The 21,105-nt window shown below is 44.6% G+C and overlaps 1 protein-coding gene across 1 annotated transcript in view; it reads left to right on the top strand.

The window, feature by feature from the left end:
* Positions 1-20,611, top strand: part of LOC117368584 — a 144,180-nt gene extending 123,569 nt beyond the window's left edge. The window contains 3 exon segments of the mRNA XM_033962314.1: positions 6,389-6,496; positions 15,785-18,910; positions 18,913-20,611. Of these exon segments, the coding sequence (XP_033818205.1) occupies positions 6,389-6,496; positions 15,785-18,910; positions 18,913-19,145 (3,467 nt within the window). The 3' untranslated portion in view covers positions 19,146-20,611.
* Positions 20,612-21,105: the final 494 nt, after the last annotated feature.

Consider the following 21,105-nt stretch of genomic DNA (forward strand, 5'->3'; position numbering starts at 1 on the left):
GCTGTCTATATTTTGCACTATGGCCCCCTTTTACTAAACCGCAATAGAGTTTTTTAGCGCAGGGAGCCTATGAGCGTCGAGAGCAGCGTGGGGCATTCAGCGCAGCTCCCTACGCTAAAAACCGCTATCGCAGTTTAGTAAAAAGGGAGGGGGAATATTTGTCTATTTTTGTATAGTTGTTACTGAGGTGACATTGCATAAAGTCATCTGCCTTGACCTCTTTGAAAACCCGCGGAATATAAATGATAATTAACATTTTCTCTGCGTACAGCGTGCTTTGTGTTTTTAAAATTTTATTGTTGGTAGATCATTTTGACTTGGCCACAAAGGTAAGGGGGAGGGAGGGAGGGGAACTGCTGAAAGACATCTAGTAATCCTTGCAGGCTTGACTGCAGGGAATTATTTTTGTAAAATCATGTTTTGTTATGTGACTGGCATTATCTAGACTTTAATTTCTATGAATGAATAGAATGAAAATGATATAAAATTACTTGCTTGTTTTTATGTGCGTGCGCTGAAGGAAAGTGGAGAGAGAGTGGGCTGAGGATGCTGAAGGGAAATGGGGAAGAGAGTGGGGAGAAGACGCTGATTTACAAATTGACAATTGTACAGAATATTGTTTCTTTTTATACTTTAATATAAACAATTCAAGGCTTGTGTGGATGGAATCAGGTGGTTTGCGGGGATGGGGACCGAGCTTACGGGGATTAGTCCAATAAAATGGTATTTTTTTATTTCTCATTATTTGTTTTATTTTTATTTGTTAATTTATAAAGTGGTGATTGTTATGTATCAGTTTTTTCAAATTTACATCTACTGTCTTTATATTTTGCACTGTATTAGAGGACATGTGTTACTGTTTTTTGTGGTGTTGCATTGTATCCAGGGTCTGGTTTCTTGGCGGATCAGTTTAACTTTTGTCTACATATTCCTATTTTTAGTTTGTGATTATTCCATTTTGGGCGAGGGTGTATCTCTGTTCTGTGTGTATGAAAAAGACATAGTTTTCAGTTGGCATTGACTACAGGACCAATTGACTGTGCGGGATCTGGCTTGTTTAGTTTTACAATGTATGTGTTGGTGTTCTAGTGCTCACTGCAGTGTTTAAGATGCAGCCTTTTCCTAGGTACACTCTTGTGGTGCGATATGTAGATTGGTACTAAAAATCATATTTTTCATATAGATGGGGGGGGGGTGTCAAAAAATGATGGGCCCCGGGTGCCACATACCCTAGGTACGCCACTGTGCAGGCTGACTTTAACAGAAAGGGTTCACAGCTGTGTGTAAGGATTATCTTTTGTGAGTATATTCCATTATTTGTGTTTGTACTTTTCTTTATAAAACATGTAAGCTTAGTACAAGAATGTAACTTGTTAGGTATAAGAATATAATTTTTAAGGAATGCTTTTGTGACACCCCCACATGAAGGTATAAAGCAAGCCTTATATGGAATCAAATATTTTTGACCAGTTAGATGTTAGTGATGGGATGTCATCATGTAAGGTATATATGAATGCACAAACTAGTATAGAGTCGAGTTCGTTGACAGAAATGCCATATTTGCGCGTCTGCAATGACTCCTGATGCAAAGGCCTCTTGAACGTTGATCTGATAATGTTAATAAAAAATATCTGGTTGGAAATATTTGCACCATTGTCATTGTTCCTGCACACCTAAGAGCAGGTCTAGCTGCTCAAGTGGCACCCCAGATGGGACTATCGCTTTAGGGCGCGCTTAGGTCAGATTACCCTGCTTAATTTGCGACCACAAAATATATGCTTGAATATGAAAAAGTCACTTCATAAAAAAATCACTTCATGAAAGACAATCATGAAATTTTAAACATAATACTTGTCAATATGTATATTAAATGAAACTCTGCTCAGAGACATGAAGGCATAATATTCCTCCTCACCACCCAATCATTGCAGTGTTCAAACAAATTGCTCCAGGTTTGAGTTTAACTGTTGTTTTGCTAGCTACTACAGCTATACTTAGCCTTTGATGGAAAATGTAAAGTGTTGAAAAAACTTTCACTTAACTTAAAGAAGTAGCTGGTTCCGACATGCCACGTTTTGGACCTGCGTCAGGGAACCGACAAACAGAAGCAGTTAAACTGGAGGTGAAAGCTCACTGAAATTTGTATGCGATTTTTACTTATGCCGTCCAAAACCGATTTCTTCGTAGTGCGACCACGTCTTTTATAGGGGAAAACTCCCTCCAGGGATTCAAGACAAAGTTAGACAAGATCCTGCTGAACCAAAACGTACGCAGGTAAGGGTAGTCTCAGTTGGGGCACTGGTCTTTGACCTAAAGGCCGCTGCAGGAGCGGACTGTTGGGCATGATGGACCACTGGTCTGACCCAGCAGCGGCAATTCTTATGTTCTTATGGCAATTAGACGATGACCCCGTAATAACACACAAAAGGGTGAAAGGGCCACAAGCTGAACCTGGAGAAAAGACAAAGCCAGGCCCCTGTCCAGGCCATCCTGCAAGAACTCTAAGATGTTAGGCAGGGAAGCATGAAAAGCAACCACTCCTCGTGCCATACACCACTCCTCAAATATACGCCAAACTCGCACATAAGCCCGAGAAGTAGAAAGTCTGCGGGACCTCAAGAGAGTGGAGATCACTTTGTCTGAATACCCCTTCTTATCTAGGTGATACCTTTTAAGAGCCAAGCCATAAGACAAAAGGGACTCTGATCAAACATGGGAATGGGGCCCTGAGTCAGAAGATCATGCTAAAGAGTCAGAGGAAGAGGATCCGACACCAGATGTCTTACCAGATCCGTGTACCACGGTCTCCTGGGACATTCTGGAGCCACCAGAACCACCAGGCCCGGTGACAAATAATGCAGAATAGAACTCTACCCACTAATGGCCATGGAGGGAATACATTCAACAGTCCCTCTGTTGGCCATAATTGAAGCAGAGCATCCAGATCCTAGGCCTGACCATTTCTGTGACAACCAAAGAAGCGGGGAGATTTGGCATTGATTCCTGTGGCCATCAGGTCCATTAGGGGCTGACCCCAATGTGGGCCCAAGCCCACCTCAGCACATGTGGACCCAAGCCCACCTCAGCACGTTGAGGAAATCCTGCGCCTGAGGACACCGGAAAGTCATAAGCAGGCGCATTTGAGAGTGTAATTTGCATACCTAGGCCACTGGGAAGAAGACATTCCCCAAGGAGGTGTTGAACACCACCCCAAGATACTCCAGGTCCTGCAAGGGGGCCAGCCGGTTCTTGGCAAGGTTGACAACCCATCCAAGTGACTGCAGGAACTCCACCACCTGAGCCGTGACCCAGGTGCTCTCATGGAAGGATGCACGAGAATGCCCTCTGTCTGCAAGGCCGCCGCAACGACCACCATAACTTGGTGAACGTCCGGGGAGCTGTGGCCAGACCAAAAGGGAGCGCACAGAACTGAAAGTGCTGGGTCAAGATCACAAAACGAAGGAAGCGCTGATGGGAGATCCGGATTGGAATGTATAAGTAGGTCAAGAAAGATTAGATACTCCCCCAGCTCAACCGCCAGAATCACCGATTGCAGAGTCTCCATGCAAAGAGATGGAACTGTGAGAGCTCTGTTGACCCCCTTCAAAACTAAGATGGGTCGAAAAGTCCCCTCTTTCTTGGGCACCACAAAGTAAATCGATTATCTGCCGGTGCCTGACTCCAGAGGGGGCACTGGAACCACAGCTTTGAGATCTAGAAATCTTTTAAGGATCTGACTAAAAACCTGCTTCTTTCACAGTGCATGACAAGGAGAAGCTAGAAAATGATCTGGCAGGGAATGGGCAAACTGCAGAGCAGAACTGTCCTGGATCACCTCCAGCTGAGCACCAACCAGAACCAGAGGGGGCGCGGGCACAGAGTCATTGGGCAGGACGGACAGCGGGGGAACCGGCGGAGGGATTCTCAGCCTCCTAACGGGCCCGACAGGATTACATTCACTGAAAGAAACGACCCCTGGCAAAATCAGAGGTCAGGTAGTGAGCAGTCCCACGCTCAGGGCAGTACCTGCAGAAATCTCGTAGACTCCCCCGAGCAGTGCGTAAGTCTGACCATAATAAAGACCCTTCTCTGGGCCATGTCCATGATTCATTTTTAATTACTGCTTTTCGATTCTATTTATCATGAAAATGCTGTATACCATTAGATAATAATGGATTAGCCTTCTTTTTGCCTCTATCGGCAGCATTTTATTCACAATTACACATTATAATCTCCTAGATCCCCTGGGGCAAATGACACAACTTTTTTTAAATACTATTTCCACTTAGAAAACAAGCAAAATTCAGAAAAACTCATTAAGAAACAAAGGAACCCCAGGAAGCATTTACAAAGCACACTTCCCTATACAGGCGACACACAACTTAACTTAGCATAAAAATACAGCTGTAAAGGCAGAGAGAAAATCCAGATATACAATGTCGACCAGATCGTCTTGTCCCCGCTGATTCCCCCTTCGTGTCGCGGGGATCCCATGGGGATGCCCCCTAGGGTCGTGGGGATCCTGTGGGGACGCCCCCTAGGGTCGTGGGGATCCCGTGGGGATGCCTCCGAGGGGCGCAGGGTTCCTGCGGGCTTGGATGCGAGGCTCATCTTCTCCTTACCTGCCCTACCGCAGCACACAGCCGATCGGAACGGAAGTCTTTCACGATGTCAGCGCTGACGTCGGAGGGAGGGCTTAAGCAAAGCCGTCCCTCCCTCCGACGTCAACGCTGACATCAGGAAGACTTCTGTTCCGATTGGCTGTGTGCTGCGATCGGCAGTGGTGTACCAAGGGGGGGCGGGGAGGACGGTCCGCCCCAGGCACAGCCATGGGGGGGGAGTGCACAGCCGGCCAGGTCCTCTTACTTTTGTGGCTCTTCCTCCGACCGACCAACATCAGGCCCGGTCCGATAAACCTCCCTGCCCTGTAGCTGCGAATCTAAATTACTTTCTTACAGCAGCTTCAATACTCCAGCTGCTGTCAAAAGGTAATTTAGATTTGTGGCTACAGGGCAGGGAGGTTTGTCGAACCTGGCCTGTTCTGTTGTCAGTCGGGAGGGGAAGCGCCACAAAGGTAAGGGGCAGGGAAGAAGAAAGGGAGGAAAGGTGGAGTGGAGAGGAAAAGACGCTTAAGGTAAAACTGAGGGGGGAGAAGGACGCTGAAAGCACATTGGGAAGACAAAGGGGTGGAGAAGGACACTGAAAGGACATGGGGAAGACAAAGGGGTGGAGAAGGACGCTGAAAGGACATGGGGAAGACGGAGGGGGAGAAGGACGCTGAAAGGACATGGGGAAGACGGGGGGAGAAGGATGCTGAAAGCACATGGGGAAGACAGAGGGGGGAGAAGGACGCTGAAAGAAAATGGGGAAGAGAGAGTGGGGAGAAGACGCTGGCAGGGAAGAAGACAGAGAAGCCAGACTATGGGGGGCGCGGAGGGAAGAAGATGGGTGCCAGACCAATTTGGAAGGGGGGAGAAAGGGAGAGGCACAGTAACAGAGCAAATGGAAGACGCAGAGAGAAGAGAGATAGTGGATGGAAGGAATTGAATGAGAACATGAGGAATGCAGAAACCAGGCAACAAAGGTAGGAAAAAAATTCTATTTATTTATTTATTTTTTCTTTAGGATAAAGTAGTATATTACTTGTGTTGATAAAAATTTATAAACATTAGAGGCTCTGGTAGAAACCCGTTTACAAAGTATGTATTCTTCCCAATTAATATTTCCAAATTAATAAAGTCTTTTTGCTTATTTGTAAATGGGTTTCTACCAGACCCTTTAATTCAGTAGCATAATTAAATGAAATAACTATTTCTGTAGGGATGGGTGGGAACAGAGGGGATTCCTCGAGGGGACGGGTGGGGACGGAGGTGATTCCTCGCGGGGACAGGTGGGGACGGGTAGGATTCCTCACGGGGACGGGTGGGGGACGGGTGGGATTTCTGTCCCCGCGCAACTCTCTATACCAGACTGGAGAAGCTAAAAGAAAGTAAATTAGCAGGTAAGAACCTAATTTCTCCTTATCCAGGGACAGCACAACCCACCCACCTCCCTTGATTGGCTTCTTAGCTGTCTATCTAAACTGAGGAAACACGCGCCCTGCATCAGGCAGAAAGGCACTCGCTCATGCGTGGTGTGGTCAGTTGTGAACTTTCTAAAGTTCTTCAAGCAAGATTGCTTGTGCAGCTGTCAGCATTGGGGCTCTGCGGATAACATCACCCACATGTGAGAATATCTGCCTGCTGTCCCTGGATAACACATGTAAGGTAAGTAACTGGTTTTTCAGAATTCATAAAAGTCCCATTGTCCCAGTCTTAACCAAATTTTCACTTTCTTAGATGTTGGGCTTTCTTTTAAATCTTGAAGTTATTTTCCATTTTTCTTACAGGCAGCCAAAGTTACCCTGCTGACATCACAGGAAAGAACCTGAAAATGGAAGATGATTCTGCCAGTGACCAGCTGGGGGGAGAAGAGGAAGATGCTGATATCAAGAGTGGTGAGCAAAGAATTGCTAAGTAATAACTTCCTTAGCGCCGGCAGCAGATGAATCCAGAAACTAATGGGATAGCATACATCTACCAGCAGGTGGAGATAGAGAACTGACTCGCAGGTGTACTGTATATCTAGGATGGAGTCCCTCCTGGCCAGTCAGTATGCTCTTTTTTGCAGCAGAAGGCAAACCCGGACGGAGGGGGAGGGATCTCCGGAGGTGGCTAGCCCAGGTGACGTTGGCCCAACAACATTTTGGTATCGGGGGGAGGTCAAAAAGGGGCCAAGAGGCTGCCAGAGGCTGATGAATTCTCCAACCCTGAGATCTCTCTTCCTCTGTTTGGTGCTGGGGAGGGGAGGCTGGGGTGCAGGACATGGATTTAGAGGAGGCTGAGGGGGACAATCCCTCGGCATTGCGCCTGTTCCATAGGGAGAAACTGGCGGCCTTTATTTCTAAGGCAATGGAATATCTGCACAGGAGGGGTGGCAGTGCCCAATTCCCTTATGGTTGGCACTAGGAAGTCTCCTAAAACCTTTCATGTGCATGAGACCATGCAGGAGTTAATCTCAGAGCAGTGGGCTACACCAGAGTCAGGTCTCAAGGTAGCAAGGGCTATGCGTTTGTTGTATCTGATGGCTCAGGAGGAGCAAGACAGGTTTTGGCTTCCAAAGGTGGACGCTGGTGACGGCCATAACTAGAAAGACTCCTCTACTGGTCAAGGGATATGTGACTCTGAAGGACCCTCAGGATAGGAAGATTGAGTCATCTTTACGGTCTTCCTTTGATGTGGCAACCCTTACTCTGCAGGCGGCTGTGTGGAGTTCTTATACGGCACAAGCTTGTCTACAGTGGATCCAGCTGTTTACGGATAGGATGGTGGAGTTTGGCGGGGCTCTGCCACCAGAATTTCCAGATGTGGACTCAGGGCTGACATATCTGGCGGATGCCTTTTATGGTATTGTTAGTGCTTCAGTGAAGCTGATGGCTCTATCGGTGGTGTCCAGTTGGCACCTTTGACTGAGGTATTGGACAGCGGACGCTGCCTCTAAATTGCGCCTGGTGCAGCTTCCTTTTAGAGGCTAATTATTGTTTGGAGAGGACCTGGATAGGTTGGTGAAGGATTTTGGAGATTCTTAAGTCTCAGAGGTTGCTGGAGGATAGGTCTAGAGGTGCCCCTCGATCCCCTTCATCTAGGCCATGTTTTCAGGATTCCAGGAGGTATAGCCCAGGGAAGTCGGCATAAAGAGCATCCTATACTGCGGCGTACAGTGCCAGGTCCAGGGTTTTGCAGAAGCAGCCTTCGCGCCCTGCCAAGCCCTCGGCCTCATGGCCAGATCATCCCCAGTCCTCACAGCCTGCACAATGACGGGATATTGTCTCCTTCCACAGGTTGAAAGGGGGGAGGGCGGCTGGCATCATTACTGGCGGAATGGGCCAAAGTTTTGTAGGGCCAGGAGGTCCTCTTTATAGGGCTCAAAGGTTACGAATAAGAGTTTTTCTTTCCCATTGCAGATTCTTCCTGGGCATACCTGTGTGCAGGGGCCAGACAAGAGGTAGTGGGGAGTTTGCTGGTGAGCCCTGGGAGCGGTAATTCCAGTTCCTTAAGGGCAGAGGGGCCAAGGGTGCTATTCCTTTGCCGCAATGGTCCTCAGGTGATTCAATTAATTCCTCATGGAGCTAGGCCTCAAGGGGATATGTCATTGGGTTCCCCGGTGATAAGTTCCCTGGAACTCAAACAGACGTGAGGAGCAGGCTTGGCAGGGGGGAAGGCTCCTGAAGGGGATCCCTCGTCCCCACTCGGCCGGTGAGGGGACGAGTATTGCTTCGACTGGATCGCTTCCCGGGTGCAGTAGGATGGATAGATCCGGGTAGTCCGCGCCCTTTATGTTAGACACCTCGGAGGAGGTGGTCACAGGACATGCCACTGCGGTTTCCGGGGGCACCCATCTGCTTCACGCAAGGTCTGGTTCAGGGGGAAAATCCCTACCGCTTTGGTCTTACTGCCTGTCTATTGAAAGGTCGAGGCTGCAGCGTAGGGGATATTCTGAGCAGGTTATCTCTACTCTGTTACAGGCAAAGAAAAGGTCTACCTCTATGACTTATGCTAGGATCTGGTGGGTGTTTGAGACTTGGTGCGCTCAGTTAGGGATTTCTCCCTTTCAGGCTTCTCTGTCACAGATTTTTTCCTTCCTGCAAGAGGGGGTTGCTAAAGGGTTGGCCTACAATTCCCTTTGAGTGCAAGTGGCGGCTATCGCCTGTTACAGAGGGAAGGTGTCTAATTCGGCATTAGAGTCTCAGCCAGATGTGGTCAGGTTCCTTAAGGGGATGAACCACATTCAGCCACCTTTGCGGAGGCCATGTCCAGATTGGAGTCTGAAGGCATTCCTTGGGGGTTTGCAAGGGGCTCCTTTCGAACCTTTGAGTAACATGATGCTCAAAGATGTTACTTTGAAGGCGATTTTTATCCCAGGACAAGCAGGCAGCCTATTCTCACATATAGGTGACGTCATCCACGGAGCCCGGATGCGGACAGCCTCACAAGCAGACTTGCTTGTAGAAACTAGAAGTTTCGAGTCAGCCGCACCGCGCATGCGTGAGTGCCTTTGCGCTCAGCGCAGGGCGAGTCTCCTCAGTTCTCAGTTTTCCATGGAGCCGAGAAGTCCATCTTTGACTCTCTGCGTTTAACTTTGTTACTTCGTGCCTTCTCTCACCGCGGTTTGTGTTTATTTTCTTTACAAATCGCTGTGTTCTTTTCTTTATTTCTCGTTTAAAAAAAAAAAAAAATTTTATTTAGTTTCTTCCGTTTGATTGGCGGGGCAGGCCACTCGGCCGCAGCCCATGGACTTCAACTTTGCGGCGGCTATTTTTCCTCCTATGTCCCGGCCAGCAATGGGCTTCAAGAAGTGTAGCCAGTGCCAGCGTGCCTTGGGCTGGACCATCAACAGAAGTCATGCGAGCACTGTGCTACTCTTCAACCTCGAGCCCTTAAACATCGTCGGATTTTATTGGAGAAGCTTTTCAGGATGGATTCTTCAACCACACCCTCGACTTTGAAAGTGGCCTCGGTTCCGCCTTCGACCGAGGGTCCTCCTGTCTCCACGACTCCGACCTCGAGCCTCATCAGACTTTCCTCGTTTGCAGTGGCTCTTTCCTCGAATACACCTGCTGTCTCTTCCCATGCATCCTCAGGTCAGATAATTCAGCAGAAAATTCCAGCGGTGGTAATCAAGCTTGCTAAGACTTCCAAGTCAAAGCACATTTCCACTGCCACTTTGGAACCTCCAGCCAAAGCAGATGGTCCGGTTTCAGATGCGGATCCATCCTTGTCGGCTTCTTTCCAGACCATGTTAGAGAAGCAGTTTATTCAGTTCCTAACTAATATGGAACCAAAACTAGCTACTCTAATCCAGCCTGGGCATTCTGCAGACTCCCGCAAGGTCGAGCCTCTTCCTATGCCTCCGGCTGAAGCTACACACTCTATGCATGTAGCAGAGTCTCTGCGAGTGTCTGGTCTGGCATCTATGCACTCGAAGAAAGGAGTAGATTCTTTGCAAGTGCCTCGACAGGAATCCTCACACTCCATACAAGGAGCAGAGTCTTTGGGAGTGCCTCGAGATTCCTCCACCAAGCCTTCTGAGTTTCAATCCACAGCTTCTAGCCCTATCCATTCCTTGGTAGCAACGTCTGCTTCCATCTCCGGGGAGAAGTCTCCTTGATCTGCTTCCAAGCACTACTCTCACTGGCAATCGAGACCTTCCTCGAGGCATACCTCCAGGCATAGCTCTTCTTCCAAAGAGTGTCCTTCTAAGCCTCGCTCTACACCTTCCAGCTCTATTAGAGCTGGATAGAGGTCCCCGCTTCCAGACCTTGAGAACTCAGCGGCTTCTATTGCTTCGTCCAAGTCTCCTTACTCTTTTGATGCTTATTTTCCTACCGAAGCTTTATCTTCAACCCAGGCTGCCTCGACGTGAGTCCATCTCGAGGCAAGGCATTAGCAGATCAGCTATCTTTTTCTTCTTTTCTTGGTCAGATGGCTGCTGACCTGGACCTTCAATTGGATGCTGGTTCTAAATACTCTAAGGAGTACCTCGAAGTCATGCATCTTCCTCAACCTCCTGCAGAGTCACTTAAGCTTCCTCTTCACAAGCTTTTGTCTCAGACTTTTACACGATGCCTGGAGACTCCTTATTCAATTCCTGCTGTCCCAGGCAAGTTGGACTCCAGGTATAAAACTCTGGATTGCAAAGGATTTGAGAATTTGCAGTTGTCTCATCAGTCCCTGCTTGTGGAGTCCTCCTTGAAAAGATCCCATCCTTCCAAAGTTTATGCTACCGTTCCTCCTGGAAGGGAAGGGAAAACCATGGACAAGTTTAGACGTCGCCTTTACCAAAATGCCATGATGTCCTCCAAAGTCCTCAATTACAATTTTCATTTTGTTTCTTATTTCAAGTTCCTCATTGATCATCTTCCTAAATTTCTCAGCTATTTAGACACTCAAAAGCACTTTGAATTTCAAGAAGTCATAGCTACTCTGTCACAACTCAGATTACATCTACTTCAGTCTTCTTATGATAGAAACAGAAAAATAGAAGATGGCGGCAGATAAGGGCCATAGCCCATCAGGTCTGCCCACTCTACTGACCTACCCCCAAGTCTACTATCCTAGGGATCCCACTCCTGGTGACAGGTTCCCTTGGCTTAACCCTCTAAGGGATCCCACATGGGCATCCCATTTGCTCTTAAATTCTTGCACGCTGTTTGCCTCGATCACCTGCACCGGGAGCTCGTTCCAAGGATCAACCACTCTCTCGGTGAATAAATATTTCCTGGTGTCGCCATGAAATTTCCCGCCCCTAAGTTTGAGCGGATGCCCTCTTGTGGCTGAGGGTCCTTTGAGAAAGAGAATCTCTTCTTCCATCTCGATACGGCCGGTAATATACTTAAAAGTCTCAATCATGTCTCCTCTCTCCCTACGTTCCTCGAGTGAGTACAGCCGTAAATTTTTCAGCCTTTCCTCATACGATAGATCCTTGAGCCCCGAGGCCATCCTGGTGGCTATCTGTTGCACCGACTCTACTCTCAGGACATCTTTTTGGTAGTGTGGCATCAAGAATTGCACACAATATTCCAAATGAGGTCTCACCATAGGCTCTCAACAAATTTTTAGTCAAAGAAAAATTTTGAATGTTGTCCCTGGCTTCCCTTTATCCCCTTCTGGATCAGAACGACTGGTTATGCTCTCTGGACCTCAAGGAGGCCTATACTCATAGTCCCATTCATCCGGCCTCCCGTCAATATCTCAGATTTCGGGTGGGGAATCTGCATTATCAATACAGAGTGCTGCCCTTTGGCCTGGCTTCATCTCCCAGAATGTTCACCAAGTGCCTGGTAGTGGTAGCAGCAGCTCTAAGGAACCATGGTCTTCAGGTATTTCCCTACCTAGACGACTGGCTCATCAAGGATTCCACATCACAGGGGGTTATTGTAGCGACCCAACGGACTTCGTGGTTCCTACAGAGTTTGTGATTCGAAATCAACTTTCTCAAATCACAACTTCAGCCCTCTCAGAATCTACAATTCATCGGAGCTGTTCTGGACACTATCCAACTCAGAGCATTCCTTCCGCAACAACATCTGGAAGCTCTCCTTCAACTCTGTCATGCAGTGTCTTTCCGCTCTTCAATCTCAGCGAGACACATGATGGTACTACTAGGGCACATGGCTTCCACAGTACATGTGACTCCTTTTGCCAGACTTCATCTCAGAATTCCTCAGTGGACCTTGGCATCTCAGTGGATGCAGGCTTGCGACCCACTTTATCGACACATTGCAGGTACTCCTTCCTTGAGACAGTCTCTCCGCTGGTGGATGCTCTCTTCCAATCTCTCCAGAGGCTTACTGTTTCAAACACCCCCTCATCAGAAGGTCCTCACAACAGATTCCTCGACCTAAGCTTGGTGCGCTCATCTCGATGGTCTCCGTACTCCAGGCCACTGGACCAGTACGGATCATCAGTGTCACATCAATCTGTTGGAACTCAGAGAGATCTTCAACGCTCTCAAAGCTTTTCAACATCTTCTTCACGACCAGCTAGTCCTCATTCGGACGGACAACGAAGTCGCCATGTACTATGTCAACAAACAGAGAGGGACGGGATCTTCCTCCCTTTGTCAAGAAGCTCTGAAGAATCGGGACTGGGCAATCCGCCACAACACCTTCCTCAAAGCTGTCTACATCCAAGGGGTGAAAAATTGCTTGGCGGACAACTTGAGTCGTCTTCTGCAACCTCACGAACGGACACTCCATTCCTCGCTCCTTCATCACATTTTTTCGCAGTGGGGAATGCCTCTGATAGATCTCTTTGCAGCTCCCCACAACTACAAACTGCCTCAGTTCTGCTCCAGGATATATTCTCCTCATCGCCTCAAGGCAGATGCTTTCTTACTGGAATGGACAAATCTCTTCCTGTATGCATTCCCTCCATTCCCTCTCATTCTCAAGACTCTTGTCAAGTTGAATAACGCTCATGCCATCATGATTCTGATTGCTCCTCAGTGGCTGAGACAACCTTGGTACTCCCTTCTACTTCAACTCAGCAGCAAGGAGCCATATCTTCTACCAGTCTTTCCGTCTCTGCTTACACAGAGTCAGGGATCTCTGCTTCATCCCAACCTGCAGTCTCTACACCTGACAGCTGGTACCTCTCAACATAACTTCTCTTCAATTTTCCCAATCTGTAAGAGATATTTTAGAGGCTTCTAGGAAGTCTACCACTAGACAATGCTACCACCAAAAATGGACTAGATTTTCTACGTGGTGCATCTCTCGCGATAAGGAGCCTCAACATTCCTTCTTATCTTCTGTTCTAGATTATCTTTTGCACTTATCCACCTCTGGCCTCAAGTCTACATTGATATGAGTCCATTCAGTGCAATTGCTGCTTTCCATCAGCTTATTGAAGGGAAATCCCTCTCTGCTCATCCGGTGGTTTCCAGATTCATGAAAGGACTTTTCAATGTCAAACCTCCTCCAGTGATTTAGGACCTCAATGTTGTTCTTGCTCAATTGATGAAGCCTCCATTTGAACCAATGTCTACTGCTCATCTTAAGTATCTCACTTGGAAAGTGGTGTTTCTCATTGCCCTCACATCTGCTCGATGAGTCAGTAAGCTGCAAGCTTTAGTAGCTGATCCACCTTTCACTGTGTTCCATCATGACAAGGTGGTCCTCCATACTCATCCTAAATTCTTACCTAAAGTGGTTTCAAAATTTAATCTTAGCCAATCCATTGTTCTTCCAGTGTTCTTTCCAAAGCCTCATTCTCACACAGAACTGCTCCTCAACTTTTTGTCTCCTTCAATCCAAACAAGTTGGGACATCCAATCTCTAAACATACCATCTCCAACTGGATGGCTGCTTGTATTTCTTTCTGCTATGCCCAGGCTAGATTACAACTACAGAGTCGAGTCACAGCCCATAAAGTCAGAGCAATGGCAGCTTCAGTAGCTTTCCTCAGATCTACACCTATTGAGGAAATTTGCAAAGCTGCTACTTGATTCTCAGTTCATACTTGCACCTCTCACTATTATCTGGATACTTTATCCAGACAGGATGGCCATTTTGGCCAGAGAGCATTACAAAATTTATTCTCCTAAATTGCCAATGCTCCCACCATCCCATTCTGGTTAGCTTGGAGGTCATCTATATGTGAGAATAAGCTGCCTGGGATAAAGCACAGTTACTTACCGTAACAGGTGTTATCCAGGGACAGCAGGCAGCTATTCTCACAACCCACCCACCTCCCCTGGTTGGCTTCTCTACTAGCTATCTGAACTGAGGAGACTCGTCCTGCGCTGGGTGGGAAGGCACTCGCGCAATCACGGTGTGGCTGACTCGAAACTTCTAGTTTCTACAAGCAAGTCTGCTTGCGAGGCTGTTCGCATCCAGGCTCCGTGGATGATGTCACCCATATGTGAGAAAAGCTGCCTGCTGTCCCTGGATAACACCTGTTATGGTAAGTAACTGTGCTTTCTGGTAGCCCTGGCATAGTCCAGGTGTGTGTCTGAATTGCAGGCGTTGTCCTCCAGAGATCCGTTCTTACGTTTCTCAGAGACTGGAGTTTTGATTTGGACGGTTCATTCCTTTCTTCCTAAGGTGGTGTCACCTTTTCATTTCAATCAGTTCCTCTTCGTACCGTCGTTCAAAGAAGAGGATTGGAAGTTGCGGTTTCCTGCTTTGCATTTGCTTGATGTACGGAGAGTGCTCTTGCACTATCTTCAGGTTACTAATGATTTTCGGCGTTTGGATCATCTTTTTGTGCTCTTTTTGGGTCCTAGGAAGGGTCTAGCGGCTTCCAAGGCCTCGGTGGCTCATTGGGTCCGAGAGGCTATCGCTTCCGCATATTTGTTGGTGGGCAAATAGTTGCTGGAAGCTCTCCATTCTCACTCGACAAGGGCAATGGCTACGTCTTGGGCTGAGTCCAAGGGGTTTTATCTGGAAGAATTTTGTAGGGCGGCCACTTGGTCGTCCTCAAACACATTTTCTAAGCATTACCGCTTGGATGTGGCAGAGCGCCTAGAGGCGTCCTTGGGTGCTTCAGTTATTGCACAGGTGACATGTTTGTCCCAGCCGAGTTGAGGTGGCTTTGCTACATCCCACTAGTCTCTGGATTCATCTGCTGCCGGCGCTAAGGAAGGAAAAATTATGTCCTACCTGTTAATTTTCTTTCCTTTAGATGCAGCAGATGAATTCAGAGCCCCACCCGATCGGAATTGTTCAAAGATGATTTTTATCGCAGGTTATGTTCATGGTTGGAGTCAAGATATTCTTTTGCTTATGGGAAACAAGTTTGTTGAGGTTCAGCTACTTTATCTGGATGCTTGGGCATTGAGCAATTCTGTCTGGCCAGGAGGGACTCCATCCAAGATATACACATGGGAGTCAGTTCTCTATCTCCACCTGCTGGTAGATGTATGCTATCCCACTAGTCTCTGGATTCATCTGCTGCGTCTAAAGGAAAGAAAATTAATAGGTAGGACATAATTTTTCCATCCTTGCTATGTGCTGTGGAGTATTTCTACATTTTCAAATAGACATTTTGGTTAGTGAATGTAATCAGAGTAAAGGGAATCATTGCAGAGACTGGAGGGGAGGAGGAGATGTTCAGAACCAGCAAATAAGATCAGGATGGTCTGTTTTCATGTGCCATTGCGCACCTGTCTACAAACAAATGAATTTAAAGACTGTTCTACCAGCTGTATAATTTACATATATGCTTTCATTTTTATCTGACAGATGATGGATTTGGGAATAAGAGAATGAGAGTATGTTATGGGCAGCAGAAAGAGGAATGGACATTCAAAGACACTTCAAGAGACAGCCCAGATTGTTCAGCTGATAATGTACCTAGCATGAAAGAAAATACCTTAACAGGAAAGAGCTCAAATGTATGTACTGAACAAGAGAGAAATTTCACCAACTGTCCAAATCTCAGACAAAATGAGAGAATCAGCAGGCAGAAACTTTGTCAGAGTACTACATGTGAGGAAATGTTCATCAGTAAGTCAAACTTGACTGGACAAAAAAAAATTCAGAGACAAAACAATCTGTTCCAGTATAGGGAGTGTGAAAATTCATTTACATATAAATCACAACTTATAATTAATGAAAAAGTGCCTAAAGAAATAAAACCATCAAAATGTTCTGTACCTGATGACAACTTCAGACAGGTATTTGAATTAATCAGCGTTAGCAAGAAACAAGTGCATGAAATGAACCCCAAGGCAGCGAAGCTATTTAAATGCTCTGAATGTTATAAAAGCTTCAATCAAAAAAGTGACCTCATACTTCATGAAATAATCCACATAGGGGAAAAACAATATAATTGTTCTGAATGTGGAAAATCCTTCAATAATACAGGTAGCTTCATAATTCATAAACGAATCCACTCTGAAGAAAAACCATATCAATGTTCTGAATGTGGTAAAAGCTTCAATTCTAACTCAAAACTCGAAACTCATAAAAGAATCCACACAGGAGAAAAACCATATCAGTGTTCTGAATGTGGGAAATCCTTCAATAATACAAGTAGCCTCGTAACTCATAAAAGGATCCACACAGGAGAAAAACCATATAATTGTTCTGAATGTGGAAAATCCTTCAATAATACAGGTAGCTTCATAATTCATAAACGAATCCACTCTGGAGAAAAACCATATCAATGTTCTGAATGTGGTAAAAGCTTCGATTCTAACTATAAACTCGGAACTCATAAAAGAATCCACACAGGAGAAAAACCATATCAATGTTCTGAATGTGGAAAATCCTTCAATAATACAAGTAGCCTCAGAATTCATAAAAATATCCACACAGGAGAAAAACCATATAAATGTTCAGAATGTGGTAAAAGCTTCAATTCTAACTATAAGCTCAGAACTCATAAAAGAATCCACACAGGAGAAAAACCATATCAGTGTTCTGAATGTGGGAAATCCTTCAATAATACAAGTGGCCTCAGAATTCATAAAAATATCCACACAGGAGAAAAACCATATCAATGTTCTGAATGTGGGAAATCCTTCAATAAAACAAATAGCCTCAGAACTCATAAAAGAATCCATATTGGAGAAAAACCATATAAATGTTCTGAATGTGATAAAAGCTTCAATTCTAACTATAAACTCGAAACTCATATAAGAATCCACACTGGAGAAAAACCATATAAATGTTCTGAATGTGGAAAATCCTTCAATAATAAAAGTAGCCTCATAATTCATACAAGAAGCCATACGGGAGAAAAGCCATATCAATGTACTGAATGTGGAAAATCCTTCAATAATACAAGTAGCCTCGTAACTCATAAAAGAATCCATACAGGAGAAAAACCATATAAATGTTCTGAATGTGGAAAATCCTTCAATAATACAGGTAGCCTGATAACTCATAAACGGATCCACACGGGAGAAAAACCATATAAATGTTCTGAATGTGGTAAAAGCTTCAATTCTAAATCTACACTCAGAACTCATAAAAGAATCCACACAGGAGAAAAACCATATGAGTGTTCTGAATGTGGGAAAACCTTTAATAATACAGGTAGCCTCAAAACTCATAAAAGAATCCATATTGGAGAAAAATCCTATAAATGTTCTGAATGTGGAAAATCCTTCAATCATACAAGTAGCCTGATAACTCATAAAAGAATCCACACAGGAGAAAAACCATATAAGTGTTCTGAATGTGGAAAATCGTTGAATACTTCAAGTAGCCTCAGAACTCATAAAAGAATCCATATTGGAGAAAAATCATATAAATGTTCTGAATGTGGAAAATCCTTCAATAATGCAGGTAGCTTCATAACTCATAAACAAATCCACTCTGGAGAAAAACCATATCAATGTTCAGAATGTGGTAAAAGCTTCAATTCTAAATATAATTTTGAAACTCATAAAAAAATCCACACAGGAGAAAAACCATATCAGTGTTCTGAATGTGGAAAATCCTTCAATTATACAAGTAAGCTCAGAATTCATAAAACTATCCACACAGGAGAAAAACCATATCCATGTTCTGAATGTGGGAAATCATTCAATAATACAAATAGCCTCAGAACTCATAAAAGAATCCATATTGCAGCAAAACCGTATAAATGTTCTGAATGTGGCAAAAGCTTCAATTCTAAATATAAACTCGGAGCTCATAAAAGAATCCACACAGGAGAAAAACCATATCAGTGTTCTGAATGTGGAAAATGTTTCAATAATACTAGTAACCTCACAACTCATAAAAGAATCCACACAGGAGAAAAACCATATAAATGTTCTGAATGTGGAAAATCCTTCAATAATACAAGTACCCTCACAACTCATAAAAGAATCCACTCTGGAGAAAAACCATATCAATGTCCTGAATGTGGAAAATCCTTCAGTAATACAAGTAGTCTCATAATTCATACAAGAAGCCACACAGGAGAAAAACCATATCAATGTTCTGAATGTGGAAAATCCTTCAATAATACAAGTAGCCTGATAACTCATAAAAGAATTCACACGGGCGAAAAACCATATAAATGTTCTGAGTGTGGAAAATCCTTCAATAATTCTGGTAGCTTCATAGCTCATAAACGAATCCACTCTGGAGAAAAACCATATAAATGTTCTGAATGTGATAAAAGCTTCAATTCTAAATATAAACTCGGAACTCACAAAAGAATCCACACAGGAGAAAAACCATATCAGTGTTCTGAATGTGGAAAATCTTTCAATAATACAGGTAGCCTCAGAACTCATAAAAAAATCCACACAGGAGAAAAACCATATCAGTGTTCTGAATGTGGAAAATCTTTCAATAATACAGGTAGTCTCAGAACTCATAAAAGAATCCACATGGGAGAAAAATCATAAAAATGTTCAGAATGTGGCAAAGTTTCAATAGTAAATATAAACTTGGAACTTATAAAAGGATACACACTGGATATCATTGTTCTGAATGTGTTAAAAGCTTCAGTGGAGCAAGTAACCTCATTACTGATAAAAGAATCCATACTGGTGAAAAACCATATAAATGTTCTGAATGTAGTAAAAATTTCAATACTAAATATAAACTCAGAACTCATGAAAGAATCCACACTGGAGAAAAACCAATGTTCTCAATATGATAAATCTTTCCTTACCACTGTCTAGCAGCCAATTTGGATGCATTTTTTTTAAACAACAAACTCTGGGACACCTACACTTTAGGCGTTTGTTGCAGTTGAGGGAGACGCATTGGGACATTTAAGTTTGCTGAAGGCTGGCCATGCTTTCACCCAGTTACTTTTACACCAAGTTTCTTTAAAACTTTTTAATATCTCTCCTGATGTTGTTCTTCCCTAAATGTTTTTTCTTTTTGGTTATTTTATTTTAAACAAATGTAGTTTATCCTTGTATTTCTTATGTATCTTCAAATAACTATAGATAAGATTGTATGTTTATTGTTCTAATGGTTGTTATTTGTCCCCCCATAATTACTATTGTTAAACGCATTGAATTATTTGATATTGCGTTCAAATCAAAATTTTAATAAACTTGAAACTTGACAGGGCCTTGGGCGAGCTTAAGTGGCCCTAGGCGTCTCCCTATGCCTACAACAGATGCCTGAAATGTAGGCGCAGCTGCTTTGTGAGTGGTTCGGGACTTTGATGGCAGGAGGGAGTTGGCATCTCGCCTGCCCAGCTTCAGAGGCAGGAGGGAGTTAGCATCCCTCATGTCGATTTGAGCGGGAGTTGTGGGGGGTCCCTTGCCTCAGCTGCTCAGCTGATCGCATCAGTGGGATTCCCTTGCCATGATTAGCTGATAGCAAGGGATCCATCGATCAGGCTAGTATGATTCTCTAACCGGTGTCTGTGACATGGGTGCCAGTTAGAGAATCTGGGCAGTTAGGTGGGGTTTGGTGTCTGTCTGTTAGGACAGATCCGATTCTGTATAGGAAGCCGGTGTGCGATTCTCAGCAGCTTCTTAGGTGGCTGTTGAAACTGGCGTCCTATGCAGAATCTGCCCCATCACTCATAAAATTAGTCCACACTGTAGAAAAACCATATAAATGTTCTGAATGTGGTAAATGCTTCAATCCTAAAGATAAATTCAGAACACATGAAAGAATCCACATTATAGGAATATAGAAAAAGTAAAACCAAACAACTAACACACCAACCAGCAAGCACAAAACCAAAATACACCATGGAGAGGAGGCCTACTAAACACAAGATCCATGAATAAGAAGGGGAAATCAGATCGCAGACTTAATAGAGGAACAAACACTGGACTTTCTACTGGTAACAGAATCCTGGCTCAATAGTGCGGTTGTCAAAAGTGAGGCGTGCCTACCAGACCACATCATGCTCCAAAATAAAATAGATCGGGGGTTAGCAGTAATATACAAATCCAACCTGGGATTCCAATAAATAAAAACTACTCAGCCAACAGGAGCAGAATGTCTACTTCTTAGAGTAGGAAATACAAACACAGTGGGCATAGTAACATAGTAGATGACGGCAGATAAAGACCCGAATGGTCCATCCAGTCTGCCCAACCTGATTCAATTTAAATTCTTTTATTTTTTCTTCTTAGCTATTTCTGGGCAAGAATCCAAAGCTACTGTGCTTGGGTTCCAACTGCCGAAATCTCTGTTAAAACTTACTCCAGCCCATCTACACCCTTCCAGCCATTGAAGCCCTCCCCAGCCCATACTCCACCAAACGGCCATATACAGACACAGACCGTGCAAGTCTGCCCAGTACTGGCCTTAGTTCAATATTTAATATTATTTTCTGATTCTAAATCCTCTGTGTTCATCCCATACTTCTTTGAACTCAGTCACAGTTTTACTCTCCACCACCTTTTATATGTTATCCCCCACTTAGACACAGAAAAGTGGAAAAACATTGTAAACCTCATCACAGAAATAAACCTAAGAATCTCCTCATTCTGGGTATGTGATGACTTTAATCTACATGTAGATGACCCTGCATGCCAAAAAGCCCAACAAATAGTCCAATAACTGGAAGGTCTAAGACTACACCAACCAGTGAATGAGAAAACCCACGCTAAAGGACAAACATTCCACAGATTTCCAAACAA

Source organism: Geotrypetes seraphini, chromosome 10 (genome assembly GCF_902459505.1).
Source record: "Geotrypetes seraphini chromosome 10, aGeoSer1.1, whole genome shotgun sequence".
NCBI classification, from domain to species: Eukaryota; Metazoa; Chordata; class Amphibia; order Gymnophiona; family Dermophiidae; genus Geotrypetes; species Geotrypetes seraphini.